General features: G+C 31.4%; 1 protein-coding gene across 1 annotated transcript; it reads left to right on the top strand.

The window, feature by feature from the left end:
• Positions 1–184: 184 nt before the first annotated feature.
• On the top strand, positions 185–14,526 carry LOC131935901 (ceramide synthase 6). Its single transcript, XM_059292645.1, has 19 exons — positions 185–369; positions 2,120–2,249; positions 2,425–2,531; positions 3,730–3,787; positions 3,931–3,981; positions 4,329–4,427; positions 4,878–5,006; positions 5,174–5,280; positions 5,520–5,676; positions 6,895–7,028; positions 10,670–10,799; positions 11,056–11,162; positions 11,300–11,357; positions 11,513–11,563; positions 11,816–11,914; positions 12,936–13,064; positions 13,461–13,567; positions 13,782–13,938; positions 14,381–14,526. Exons 1-19 carry the CDS (start codon positions 185–187, stop codon positions 14,513–14,515), a joined length of 2,130 nt encoding a protein of 709 aa, XP_059148628.1. The 3' UTR covers positions 14,516–14,526.
• The last annotated feature ends 1,520 nt before the right edge of the window (positions 14,527–16,046 follow it).

Raw genomic sequence — 16,046 nt, 5'->3', positions numbered from 1 at the left:
AAGACGACATACAAATACAAAATAAAAGACATTTTTATAAAAAAATTATAGGATGTTTTAAACATTCAAAGTTTTGATATTTCGAAATACAAATCAGAGTTTCCAAAGCGCGTCTATTTTAAAATCTTACTACTTCCGTTATGACAATATTGTCTACACCCGCTCAGCTGTTGTTAGAAACAAAATGGCGAGAATCTGGGACGGATTTTACGATTTCATTTGGGACGAACAATTTTGGCTGGGAGATAATGCGAGATGGGATGAATTTAACAGTTCTGATTCATCAGTTTATTACCCTGAAATAAGTCACATGAACTGGTCTCTTGTCGTTGGTGCTGTGTTAGTATTCGTCAGATATCTTTATGAAAGGTATGTAGCTTAGAGAATGTATGTCTATTATATTTCATTTTCACCCCTACCTGTTCGGTATGTCGGGTCCGTACTGCCATACTAACCCCTCCACTCCATTGTGACCTGATGTTTTCAAAGGCTACCCTATAAAAAGAACACACCTCACCGCCTCCGTCATGGTCGTTCAAGCGTGACTGAACACCACGTGATCTGGCACATTCCCATTGATGCGACTTGTATCCTATTTAAAGATATTTAAATGTATACTCTTAAGCGTTGATGAAGTATTTTTTTTAAAATGCAGTCTTAAGAATACGCCGGTATCCTACATTTTATAATGTTTTAAACTTTTACGACTTTCCGTTTTTACTTAGTTTAAGGGATTATAAACTAATCGACAACTAGATTTAGATCATCTCGTACTAGGGACACTAAAGTTTTAGGGGGCGGCTCGTTCGCGTCGCGGGGAATATCCACAATTAGAAAATGTTTATATAAAACAACAACGTTACTTTCGGATAATCTAATCAGTTTCTTTCAGAACGAAATGAAATTTATATAGAAAACATATACTTTTAACAGTGTCCGCCCCTCCCCGGGAGAAAAAAGTCTGGAAGAAACACTGAATCTAATATTAGGGTTGTCAATACATAACAATTTAAAGTAGTTTTCTAAATATTAGTAAGCGGGGCGGATAGCGATGGGGGGGGGTGCGGGGGGGGGGGGGGTGTGCGGACCACACCGGGTGACACCATTAAGGGGGTGACACCAAGGCAAAAAATTGATAATATATAGAGAAAAATGATAATTCCACTTAGTTAAGTGATTAATTTGAGTGTTAAATAGTGTTTTAAGAGATGCAACTCGAAAGTTTGAAGGGGGGGGGGGGGGGGTGCAAATCGAAAATTGTAAGTTTGTCCCCGGCCACGCCTCTGGGCGGGGGGGGGGGGTCTGACACCATTAAGTGCCGCACCGGGTGACACCCGACCTCGCTACACCACTGTTAAAAGGCCGTTTCCATAGTAATTGTTTAAACATCAGAATGAGATTTTGATTTTGTTGATATTTGTTTTTACTTTAAATTTATTAGTAATTTAATACAAAAACATACAAAAATCAGCATATTTCCTTTTGGGGTGAATAGAAACAAATATTTTTCACTTATAAGTAAGTCATCAACAGCACAATTAAAATGCAAATCAAATGTACAGCACAATTAAAATGTAAATCAAATGTACAGCACAATTAAAATAAAATGTCAATCGCAATTTTTTTTGTTAGGTGGAGCGCTGCCGATAGTATGACGGAATAGCTAAGTAACGAAATTTTGCCCTTTATTTCTTGTTACTGTTAGTGTTATTTGTGTTTTAGCCATGAGAGTAACACCACCCTCACATCTTACAGTAACAACAAGTACGATTATAACCATTTATATTGCTGTTGATTACGTATACAGTGTCAGAATTACGTATAGAGTCAAATGTTATTTTTGTCAAGATTACATAAATGCAGCATTGTGGTATCAACAAGTGGTGTATATGTTGACTGGTCGAATCCTTCATTATTATCAAAACAGGTGTTAAACGGGGGGGGGGGGGAGGGATGGAATAAATTTAATTTTTAATTAAAATTGATGCCACGTGTCTAAATGTGATCTATCATCGAACGTTTATAAATATGTATTATGACTATAGTTGCAAAATTTCCAGGTGTCTATTAGATGCATCACAAGTGTAAGTTGTTGTATTAATTACTGTACATTACACAGGCTACTGGTCAAGCCGTTCGCCGATTGGTTAGGACTCAAAGAAAGAAAGTCTATTCGTTTAAAAGAGTCACCTCAGTTGGAGGCAGCATTTAAAACATATAAAAACAAAGTTCCACACAATGAAATTTTGGTAAGATCATAATTAGTTTTTAATTTATTTGCTTCAATTAATAAATTTCTTAAAAACTGATGAAAAAGTTAAGTCTTAAAGCGGATTCGTCATTTATCATGTTTTATATCATTTTATATTTCATACATATTCTAGTTAAGTTTATATCTTTACGTTAGAGTATTTTTCACCACAGAAACTAGTAAAGCAAACAGATTTGACTGAAAGACAAATTCAAAGATGGTTTTTCAAGCGAAATATTTTACAAATGCCTTCTATGATGGCCAAATTTAAAGAATGCAGGTAGGACTATGCTTAATGTAAGCGTTTTTTACCTACCTTAAACATTTAAAATAGAATTTAAGTATAAATGAATCTCCCCGTAACGCCGGGTGTGGGTGGGGCTGGGGTGGGGAAGATAATCACAGTTAATATTTACAAAAATGTTGCGATCTTTGTCGATCTTCTACTGCTCTGAGTAATTATACAACGGACAGCTCAGTCCATTTATTGATGCCCTGCATTCACTGTGATCTTTGCCTTTCTCACCTTCTCCTTAGTCGTACCTACAGTCACCTGTATGTGAGGTTTTGATTGGCTTGTGACACATCCCCCAAACCATATCAGTTGCTTAGCTTTTACCATACTAAGAAGGTCCTCAAAAGGACCAATCATATTAATGGTAACTTCACTGATCTATTCCTTTGTTTCATGCTCTGTGTATGGGATCCCTTCAAGTCTGTGTAAACATTACAAGCAAGGGCATTAATCCGTCTCTGAAGGTCTACGTTGTGGGTTCAAGCCTTGCATGCATACAAAAACGGAGATGAGTTTAATTTACCTTCTAAGAAAAATCTTATTGTCACGCCAAATCTTTCTAAACGTGCTGAGTGATATGGTCGTTTGGTTATTCACGCAGTACATTTTCAATTTTATCCTTTATTTTCGTGGTTGGTCCTTATTTTAAGATTGTCAAATTGTCCCTAGTCGGGGTACGCTTTCATGCTATTATTCATGTTCATGTTTTCCTCCATTTCTTCGTATTGAGTTTTGATCCATGCTTCTCTAGTTGTCGCCATGCTTTATCTTGTAACCTATTGACTGTTCTATAGTGGCTCGCTATATTAGTGTTGTGCATATTTTCATTTTTAGCTCGGGACGTTTGTCGCGTGTGTTCAGTGACCCGGGATTTCTTGACTTGTTGCTTTCTCAAGGCCTTAGTTTTGCTATATGAATGTTGGTGGTGTTACTTGATTAGTTTATTCAGCATCTATGATACCGAATACTTTATATTTAGCAATATCTCAAAAAAAGAGAGAGAGAAAAAAAGAGAACACATGTATCACAATTTTTATAATGTACACTATATTTGTTTTTAGCGATCGTATTTTTTAAACACGTTGTTAATTTACTATATTTCATGGTATGTAATTTACTTGCTTTATTATAAAACACTATGCAATTAAATAATGCTGATTGATTTAAGTTTTTATTTTTACAGTTGGCATGCATTGTTTTATACAACTTCTTTTTGTTATGGAATGTATGCTCTCTGGGATGTAAATATATATATTTTTTCTTTTTCTTTTTTATACCTCCAAAATTAGATTTATCATATTAGTCAAAAACGAAAGTAGTTTACAATAGCTTCAGTGATAATACTTGTATAAGTTTGATATTGATATTCCTCTTCTTTGTTTAGAAACCTTGGTTGTGGGTCACTGTAAACTGTTGGGTTGGCTGGCCAAAACAGGTTTGTTTACTTTGATTTTAAAAGTTTGGGTATTTAAAGTAACAATCTAGAATGCTAATTTAAAAAACTCTCGGTGCAGTACTGTAGACGAGAGATGGGTGGGGAGTGGAACCCTCAACAACAGACTCCCAAATGAGCGTTGACTTACGGAAACATTACAGCTACTGACGATGACATATATATATGTATTTAAATTACAATAAATAATTTAACCCCGCCCCCATACATTCAAAGACAAAATCCCGCTTGTGATGCTGTTATTGAATTCTCTAGAAAGAAACCGTCATTATTTTTCTTTCCGTCTTTCTCATAGCAGCACATTGACATGTTTTTCTTCCTATTTGCAGCACATTGACAACGACATATTTACGCTGTATATAGTAGAGCTTGGTTTTTATTGGAGTTTACTCTTTGCCATATTCTTTCAAGGGGATTGTCAGAAAAAGGTTTGTGATTTTTATTCAACTCAAATAATTGTTCTTCTTATCTACAGCTGTGGACTTTAAGAGAAGATATACTTAACTGCAATAATTTTATCAAGTTATTTTATTTTTCACTTACGTATGTTTACAAAATGAATAGAAATTGAGCTGATTGACAGCGACAAGAAGCTCGAAAAAGAAATAAATAAGTTGTCTCTCTTTACTATCACTACTTATGTCGATTCTTTTCAAGAATTCAGAATAACTTACAACATTTTTTTATGTCTTTTGTAATAATATATTGTAATAAATATGTTTATAATATTCCCATATTTTCCTCAAATCTATTTCTTAAACATTTACAATAACTCACCCAGTAACTTTATTTTTACTCTGCGTAAATCTCAGTAGTTTGAAGAAAATTTGAAGTTCAATTGAATCTTATTCACTAAGTGCAATGTCTTTTTATAACAGGATAAAAAAGAGATGGTCGTCCACCACCTTGTGACTATCTTGCTTATATATTTTTCATGGGCATGTAACTTTGTCCGTGTTGGCAGTCTAGTCCTTGTGGTACATGATTTTGCTGATCCATGGCTAAATGTAAGAACAACATTTTTGTGATAATTGGTTGAAATTATTTTTTTTATAATAAAAATGTAAAGACACATTGTTATTACTAATAGAAAGTTGTTCGACATTGTAATTTGTATTTTAAAAACATATCTGTTAAATATTGTTAACCAGTATTTTTTTTTTATCTTTTAAAGATTGCAAAAATGGCCAAATATGTAAAATATCAAACAACATGTGAAATATGTTTTGGAATGTTTATTTTAACTTGGATTGTCTCTAGAATTTTTGTTTATCCATTCTGGTAAGTTTCGGTTTAATAAAACATGCTTAGAGTGTTAATTTAGCTGTTTTCAGTGTTGACATTAAAGTTTTAATAAAAATGTATTCCTCATTTGGCATTCTATTAATAGTTGTATATTAACACTTTTTATTTACCGTGCGTGCTAATTACAATAATGTAAAGCGAAAAGTTGTTTACTCATGCAGTTTGAGATTATTTTTCATAATCAATAATATATTATATATTACTTTTTCCACTAGGGTATTATATACCTCGGCTGTTGAAGTTCATGATTATGTTATTACATTTCCTGCATACTGGTTCTTTAATGGACTTCTATTTGTGCTACAATTACTGCATATTATGTGGACCTACATATTACTTAATATTGCATTTCAAAAGCTTACACATGGATCAGTAAGTAAACATTTCTATTAATATCCCTAATAACCACTACCATCTATGGATACGCGTTACTTCAATGTAGTTTAGAGTTATCGACTATGAAAAAGGAACCGTGGGGGGGGGGGGGGAGGAGGGGGTTGTAGATTAGCACATAGCTGGCAAAGTCTTCATACAGAAATCAAGGATGCGATAACTTCGGGAAGTTCCGAAATCGGTAGGCACTGATTTGATTTTTTGAATCATATTTTTGAACTGTTGGGTTCAATTTACTGGGCCAAAATACTAAAGCAGGTTACCTGTGTATCACGGCAACACGTGATTTCTAGGCCTGTGTAAAGTTAGCCTACTTTGGTGATAATATAGACTTTCAAAATGTATAGCCTTTAACTTCAATCTAGATTTTGCATACGAAATAAAAATATAACAAATAGCTTTTGAATGCTCGAACATAAGAGTATAAAACAAACGTTTTATATCTAGATGTTAATCTAGATGTAATAAAAAAAACTTTGGTCGCTTAAAAGTATTAAAAAGATAAGAGCGAGCAAATTAAGTAAATAGTTTTTTTAATTATATGATTTTATTTCTGCAATAGTCATTCCTTTGAAAAAACTCTAAACATTTTCTGTACTATGTAGGACACTTGAGCCTATTACATGTCGTAATACTTAGATCCGTTTCTTATATGTTACAATGTTCATTAAAAAAACAGGTTCAACATTATGTCATCACATATCTAGAAGATTTTGGAAATTTGTAAAAAATGATTAGCATTAGGAATAAAAATTAAAAAAAATTGAAATTCAAACTAAAGATTACATTGGAATGCTGATTCTTGAACGGTTACAATTTTAAAGTCCTAATCAGTCTTAACTTTTTTTTTAGTGATAGGGCATTTTTAGGTTTGAGTAATAACTAGGCCTACATAACCTTGCGTTTCTATTTAAAACAACGTGTAAAAAGTGTTAGCTTTTAAAAATGGTTAGATTATAAGTAGACAGAACTAGCTAACTGTAAACTATTTTGTCAAATACATAGGGGTGAGATTTAAGATGGCGGTTTGAGTATGGCATAGGGTATTTTTCATTGGTGTAGATGGGAAGCGGTATTGGATGACGAACTGCAGACAGGGTCATCTAGTAACTATAAAAAATATATTTCGATTAATTTATGTACATAATGTGTTAGGTATTAGGAGATTGTTTTCAATGTAGTTTTTGTATCAATCAGATTGAGAAAGACATCAGGAGTGAGTCAGACAGTGAAATCAGTGACTCGACCACAGAGGAAACCAATCCAAACAATAAAGCAGCAGTAGACAGCATTGTTTCACAGAGAAGAAAGCAGCCTTCAATCAAGTCGTAGCAGCCCAAGCAACACACAAACCTCTTTTACATGCTGTCCAGTCTATAAATATTAAATGAACAGCTATAGTAAAAGGAAAGACATTTATTTATGTTTACACATTTAAACAATCCATAGGCTTAGCGACCCCTCCCGGCGCCCGGGGAAAAACTTTCAATTTGGCGCCCCCACCCATATATTTTTTATATTTATAATTCAAAATAGCAGCTAAAATGAGCTTATTTTGGCTCCCGGGGACATATTCCCGTCCCCCCGTCGATACGCCTCTGCCACAATCGTTTCTCTATTATATCACTTGCGTTTTAAATATTTTCGCTATAAAACTAAGTTTTGGTTGTGCATTTTCATTTCTTTTGTTCTATTTTGAATACTTAAGAAAGTGATTCTATTAACAAGCTATACTATTTTAGCTGTAAGGTTATTTATAATGGTTCTTTATAAGACAAGTTCGTGTCACTTTATTTGAATTAGATGTTTTATTTATGTATTTTAAAACTGAACAATAATTTAAAAAAATGGATACAGCTAGTACTTTCCAGTTAAAAAAAAAACAACATATTAACATGCATGTTATATATTCCTATGCCCCTGTTTATTTCTATCATTTTGGTCACTTTGTATATATTGATAACATTAATAACAGGCATGTTTTGATATACAATTTTATATGTTTTATATTGTGTTTTAAATGCTCTGCACTTCACGGTATTAAATAATGTTTCTCAATTCTAGAATATATTTTGTTTAATTCATTACGAATGTTATATGCTGGGTGTGTTGATGCAATAAATAATTATTTCGTATTATTTAAAGTTTTTTTTTTGTTAATTATGATTATAATTTATGCATGTAACTTATCTGGAACCTGATCGATCAAAATTTAAAGTTACCTTTTTTGTGTAATTTTCAGCAACACTAGGCAACAAACGTGATTTGCCCAAAAAGAAAGAACACACATAATTATTATAAATAAATTGATGTTTTTTTTTAACTGAAAAAAATTAGGAATGATGGGGACTGGGGGTGGGGGTGGGGGGCTTTTTGGTAGGCTAAAGTGTTGACATTATTTTTGTGGCCGGGTATTGATTTTTTTTTATTATGTCGGTTAAAAGGGTGTTAAAATCGGAAAATGTTTGGCATTTGTAGAATACTATTAGATCATTTAATAAATAGTGTTTTATGATAAAATCACTTCTAAAACTGTAAATTTCATGTAACAATAGTTGTACAAGTGAAAGTCTACGACCAGAGAAACTTAATTACTTATTCTTTGTTTTTTAACGTTTACTCACAGTTGCTATACAATTGTTTTATTATTTATTTCGTGCTTGTTATTTCCTGGATTTTGTTAAAACTTCAAAAGCATTTAAGCATTGAACTTGTTTTCAAGAAATTGACCTATCTATGTAGATCATTTTAAGATCAAATGTGTTTATTTTAAAAGTATTGTATATAAAGAAATATTCGAAGAAAAATTTGTATATTACATATTATTCATCTACAATGTTATCCTACATTGGAATAGGAGGCAAAGCTACCTCTATCACTTACATAGTGAAAACGACAATTCGTTTAGAAATCATGCTGTACTATACATGACCTCTAATTTTAGTGTTTGCGTTTCTTTTGATTAATGTATATCAAGTTATGTTTTGCGGATATGAATAAACAGGTAAGACCTAATAGTATTTTAGTTTTGTTATTCATTTTAAGTTTCTTCAGTTTATAATACTATTAATGTTTAAAATTTGTAATCAATCGTCTAAATTTAGATATTAATATATCGTAAATTTCATCTGTACATTGGGCGGCCTCCGGCGCCCTTATGAGCACTGAGGCGCATAAATTCATTTTAAAGAACACCCTACACTATTGATTCGGCGAGGCACTACATTCAATGATTAAATCGAAGCACGGGTCACACCCGGTACCCCTGCGGTAGTGTAATAAAAAATATCTGTTAATGGCTTTTTTTTAATTTTTTCAGAAAAATTTCATTAATAAAATCAAATGAAAAAAAACCTTTTGCTTGTTATATATATATATACTAACAATAATAAAATATACAAACATTTTATTTGATATAATACAACTGAATTTCGACAGAACGGGCTATTGTAAAAATTTCAGAACTTCCGTTTCGGCCATACGGGCCGCACCCGTCCAACCCTCTGTGCATTCAGTTACAAAATGGCGAGTATATGGGACATGGTTTACAATTTCATTTGGGACGAACAGTTTTGGCTGGGAGACGACGCACGGTGGGAGGATTTTATCAGTTCTGATCCTTCCGTTTACTATCCTAAAATAAGTCACATGAACTGGTCCATTGTAGTTGGTGCTGGGCTTATACTTTTTAGGCTTGTTTTTGAACGGTAGGTACCACATTGCTAAATATGTCACATAGTATTACTTAAAGTTCATTATTTTTAACCCCGGCTGATCGGTACGTTGAGACCAATATGCCGTACCCACCCCACTTCACCAGCGTGCTTTTTATTGACGTTTAGCACTCTGTGTATGAACACACCTACCCACTTCTTTCATGGTCAATAGAGCGTGACTGAAAACTTTGTGACCTGAATAACAAAGTCCCGTATAAACGAATTCTCATCTCACCGGCGATAGTACTTAAGCAATGCTTATTTGTAGGTGAACTCTACTTTATTTACTCAATATACCATAATGTTTTAATGGAACTTTACTTTTTCTTTTCTACGGTAGACGGGATAAGAAATGCAGTCAATAGTTCCAATGCTTTAGAAGAAATAAACATTGTGCTTATATGTATATCCTCTTAAAGTTTAGATGCAATAAGCGCGTTACTTATTTTCTCTATGTGGTGTGTGTGTGGGGGGGGGATATGTTATTTATTATATATACGTTCGGTAATAAACTCATATAAACTTATAATATTCTCTCGTTGTCGGATCGGCTCTTCTTATATATATATATATATATATATATATATATATATATATATATATATATATATATATATATATATTATGCTCCCAAAGTTTTTTTGTTCAAATGATTGTAAATATTTTCTAATGTGTGTGCACTAGAGCCTTAGACCGATTTCCAGCATCGGAAATAAATTATAAGTAAAACAAAAACCTTAAAACTATACAAAGTAATGTGGTTGTTGAAATTTTAAAAAAATGTTTATCTTTATAATAGCCTTAAAGAAACTGACAAAAAATGGTTCTTTGCGTGGAATTCTTACAATTTCGCAAAAATGTATCAATTTATTTTTTATCTAAATAAAATGTTTTTACAAGATTTTATTTAACTTATTTCCCTTTGATCTATGGGTCGAAACGGGTAAACATAATTTCGACCACTTCTAATCGACCCATTGCTCTGAAACGATGACAATGCAATGTGACATTTTTAAAGAATAAATTAAAATGTCCTTTATAAATTAATATTCAAAGCTTTTCCTTTCAGTTATTCAAATAGTAGTTTACTTTTATAAAAGTCATTTTTCTCCTTTAGTGGTTTACATAAAACTTTGTTATTACAATGTTTGATGAATTTTTAAACCGAGTAGCAATTCAATTATGCACTGTGTTGTTTTTTATCCGGATTATCCGTGTACCACAACAAAATAAAATGTTATGATAAAATGTTTCAGTTTTCTGATCAATCCATTAGCTCACTGGTTGGGACTCAAAGAAAGAAAGTCTATTAGTTTAAAAGAGTCACCTCAATTAGAGGCAGCATTTAAAACATATAAAAATAATGTTCCACATGATGAAATTTTGGTAAGATTGCTATAGTTTCTTTTTAACAAAAAGCTTTATTTGTTACATTTGTACGCGCTCATACGGTAATGAGTATTAAAGCTATAATAATCATAATATCTTATTCACATTATTTCAAAACGGATCATAATATATATATATATATATATATATATATATATATATATATATATATATATATATATATATATATATATATATATATATATATATATATATATATATATATATATATATATATATATCTTGATTTTAGAAACTTGTAAAGCAAACAGATATGACAGAAAGACAAATTCAAAGATGGTTTTTCAAAAGAAATATATTACAGATGCCTTCATCCATGTACAAATTTAGAGAATGCAGGTCAGTCGACGTTTAGAAAATATCCTAATTATTCTTACAAATAGTAATTTGTGTATTCCTCTTACGATATTCTTTATTTCATTTCAGGAATTCTCTAACAAAATAATTGTTTCTTTTTGTTATTGTTTTTATTACAGTTGGCAAGTATTATTTTATTCGACATCTTCTTGTTACGGAATGTATGCCCTATGGGATGTAAGTATTTCTTCCTTCATTTTACAAATGCATTCTTAATTACACGCAGCTCGTTATTTATAAATAAAGTATACAATAAAATAAAATAACATATGTACGAATTTGAAAATGCTATTTTCTTTTCTTTTTTTTTTAAATATTTTTTGCGTTATCAGAAACCTTGGTTGTGGGTGACGGTGAATTGTTGGATTGGCTGGCCAAAACAGGTTTGTTTACTGTTGATCATAGTTGTTTTTTTTTAAATTCATTATCTTAATAATTTTAAAACAAAATTTCTAAAAACTTCGTTAGTCTTAATACACGGTAGGAGGTTAATAATCTTTTATAATTACGAATTCACTTATAACTTATTTATTTATCTGCTGCACTGATTTTATTAATACACTTTTAATTAAAACTCCAAATATGGAGGTGAATACATTTTTGAGCATGATGTTATTATTTGTTTCTCTTTATAGCACATTGATAACGAAATATTTATCCTGTACTTGGTAGAACTGGGCTTCTATTGGAGTTTACTTTTTGCCATATTTTTTCAAAGAGATTATCAGAAAAAGGTAGGTATTTATTGTTCACTTTTGATAAAGTATTCACCAAACGAACATCTGTTCAATTTTGTAGTAGAATTATTCGTTTGTATTATATTTGTTTAAAAAAACGAAAAATTGCAAGAAAACAGATGTTCCTCGTGTTTTAAAAGTTTGTGTAATTATTTGTTTTGCAGTGATCCAAAATTAATCCGAACTTTCTAAAATAGACTTTTGATCTTTGTTTTTGTAACCCCGTTCTCGTTAAGAATTTCAATTGCATTTGAAATTATTCATTAGAACGTTTTCAGTTTAGGTTCTCATCTTTAGGCGTAGGTTTTTTTGTTTCCAAAATGTTTATCATTTACTGGCTGACAAAGACCTAGACCTAGACCAATGACTGACAGAATGACGCACAATTCGATTGTATTCGGCTTAAGATGTTATAAAGAATGGTGTTTATAATATTTTATAATATTCGATGCATAAAAACATGAAAAATTCAAATAATCAAATATTTTATTAAAACTATAACTATAAATTTCAATTTCACTTTATATCATTTTAAAATTTCATTAAATCTATAGTAATTGTTTAAATGTGATTCCCCAAAAAACTTTTTTGCGTGTCCTTATCTTCACTATTTCATTTAAATCAATTATACATTCTTAAACCTTGATAAATAGTTAATACATTTATATTTAACTATAAAGTAACGCTCTATATAGATACGTGGCTAATGGTAATCATTCAATGAGCATTATTATACTGTTTAGCTTCTCTATATTGAAAAGTCCAAGTGCTCTTAACATTGAGTTAATGGCGGACGGACGGAATGACACACTACCCAACGCGTCATATTATAGATGTGTACATCTTATAAACATTAAAACATACAATCGAAATCTTGCAAACTCACGAACGCTTGACATATTTGAGAATAGATGTAGAAACAACTCTCTTCTTTAACGTGTAATACTTCATTACAATAAGATTAAGTAAAATTTTAAGCAATTAATTATGTTCTAAGTGAATTGTCTGTTTCTTACAGGATAAAAAAGAGATGGTGGTCCATCACCTTATGACTATATTGCTGATATATTTTTCATGGGCATGTAACTTCGTTCGTGGTGGCAGTCTAGTCCTTATGGTACATGATTTTGCTGATCCATGGATGAATGTAAGAATACATTTTGTTTGTGAAAATAACCTTAGTTTTTTCTTCTTTGTTCTTACTTACATGAGTAAAACTTAATTATTCGAAAATGACGGTTAATATGGCAAGTGAAATAGAGTTCACCTGTTCCTGTTACTTTGGTATATGAAGGGACTATGTGGTCAGCATTAGGCCCAACCATCAGAGCTGGATAGACTCAGTCCTACTGACTCGAGCAGGTGATCCGAACTCGAAACATGCGGATGAGAAGTTGTGCGCCCTATCATCCGACCACAACGTCCCATTAATTAATTTATCAAAACTTTCTGACTATACATTTTTTTTTATCTTTTAAATTTAATCTAAGTGATTTAAAAAAAATCTATTATACTACATTTTAGATGTTTTTTCCCTCCAAAGCTTGCAAAAATGGCCAAGTACACTAAATATCAAACAGCGTGTGAAATCTTTTTTGGTATTTTCATCGCTTCTTGGATTGTCTCTAGAATTTTTGTTTATCCATTCTGGTAAGTTTTTTGTTTTGTTAAATATATGTTGAGCTTGTTATTCCAAATTTTTTTACACATTTACTTGTGATGAAAATTGTCTTTTGCGTATTAATAATGTTAGAATTATCAAGCAAAATACTTTGAACTTATCATACAGCTATTTTTACATTTTACCCATTGTTTAAACATTATGACTCTATTTTATTAATAATTCATGTTCAACTTGTATTAGGGTGTTATACATGTCCGCTGTTGAAATTCATGACTACGTGACTACATTTCCTGCCTATTGGTTCTTCAATGGACTTCTATTTGTTCTACAATTACTGCATATCATGTGGACGTATCTAATTCTTAATATTGCTTTTCAAAAGCTTACACATGGTTCTGTAAGTAGTGCTTTACGCTATTTCCGATTTCTCAAAACACGCATATGAATTTATAAAGTAGACTACTAATATTCCGCACTATTCTAGACATATTGTTTGCTATTCACTTGGTACGCAATATTTTTTACGAGATTCTATTCTATTTTAAAAATTTAAGTATGTAAAAACTAATTAAAAAGCATGGTCTTTGTCCCGAGTTGCCATCCCCGTAGAGTTATATAAGAATATACGAGAAAATTCAGGGGAGATTACTCCCGGTTTATTTTTAATGTATCGATTGCCATATTTTTTAAAGAACTTTAAAAAAAATTAGAATGATTGTAAATATTTTGAACCTTTTTTGACAAAATTATTTTTAGTGTTCTTATTTGTGCGGTTATAGCTATTGTGTACGAAATATTAGTTGTCGAGTTATGGCTTACAGCGTGTCTTTTTTCAACAGATCAAGAAAGACGTCAGGAGTGAGTCAGACAGTGAAATCAGTGACTCGACCACAGAGGAAACCACAAATAACAACAAAGCAGCCGCAATCTACGGGGTTTCACGGAAAGTAACGCAACATTCAAACAAATCCTAGAACCTCTATAATATTTGTTGACTGTCGACACAGAAAGTAACGCAACATTCAAACAAATCCTAGAACCTCGCTAATATGTGTACATATTGACACAGAAAGTAGAGCAACATTAAAACAAATCCTAGAACCTCACTAATATTTTTACAATGTCGACACAGAAAGTAGAGCAATATTTAAACAAATCCTAGAACCTCGCTAATATCTGAACATTGTCGATACATGAAGTAACGCAACCTTCAAACAAATCCTAGAACCTCCCTAATATGTGTACATATTGACACAGAAAGTAGAGCAACACTCAAACAAATCCTAGAACCTCACTAATAATTTTACAAAGTCGACACAGAAATTAGAGCAATATTTAAACAAATCCTAGAACCTAACAAATATTTTTACATTGTCGATCAATACTTAAGATTGAGGGGAAAGTTACAGCGTGCAGTATCTTAAAACATATCAATATAAAATAAAATTTTAATTAACCCGAAGACAGAGTTCATAGCACACAATTTATAGCTTGATACTTTTAATATTCACGTTTTACATCATTTTATTTAAGTGACATATATTTATTGTAATTTGGTTTGATATTTTAAACTCGGAATTTAAGGGTAGGCCTACATTTTTAAGCGTCTGGATCTCTACCTCCTAGGAATCATGTTTAGCTTATTATTAACTCAGTATATTATTTTGACAATTTTTAGATAATGGTCTGGATATACGATTTGACCATTGCACCATAATTTTCTCCACGTTATCATTTTATTCCTTTTTATAACAACAATTACAGTTTCCGCTGTGGTATTTTTTAACTTTCTGTTACAAATATCTTATTTAAAATAACTGATATTGATTCTTGCTCTTTTGGTTCATTTGTTTTTAAATATATTAACTTTGCAGTTGTGTGATAGCTTTACGAACATGTAAAGAGTGAAAATATTTGTTTTGTAGCATATCCTTTTTAACTATTTTTTAAAGTTATGATTCTTTAAGGTATATTTTTACCTTTGATTGGCATTGTTTATTGTAAAAAAAATTCTGTTTTGCGTTTATGTAGATTACATGTTGTATATCAAATGTAAATATGTTAAAGTGTGAAAAAGATTCGATTAATAGACCATTTTAAAGTTTGGCCGCATAGATGTACTTTCCTCTGCAAATATTAGAACTTTCAGTCTTCAATGATAAAGTCCCATAACTCCTGGAAAATTATGTATGTGTGTAGGCTACTATTTGTAACAAGAGCGCTAATAGTCAATAATAGGCACACTTTTTTCTAATGATTTTACAATAATTGAGTGCATATACACTACTTCTCAAAAATTAAAAAAGAAAATGCTCTGGTTTTTTTTTGCTTTTAATAAATTTCATATTTGTATCCAAAGCTCTTGATGTTGCTACAGAAATAGCTCATGCTGAATTTCGTAGTTTGTTGCTACGAGCAACACTTTTAAATTTATTTAAATTTTTATCATCTTTTTCTGATTGCTCATTATGGTAATAATTTTCTGTTGAGAAACGGAGTCATACA

Source organism: Physella acuta, unplaced genomic scaffold (genome assembly GCF_028476545.2).
Source record: "Physella acuta isolate Inbredline_101_S28 unplaced genomic scaffold, ASM2847654v3 ptg000164l, whole genome shotgun sequence".
Taxonomy (NCBI): domain Eukaryota; kingdom Metazoa; phylum Mollusca; class Gastropoda; family Physidae; genus Physella; species Physella acuta.
The sequence above is the reverse complement of the archived record's forward strand: the minus strand, read 5'-3'. Positions and strand labels throughout refer to the sequence as shown.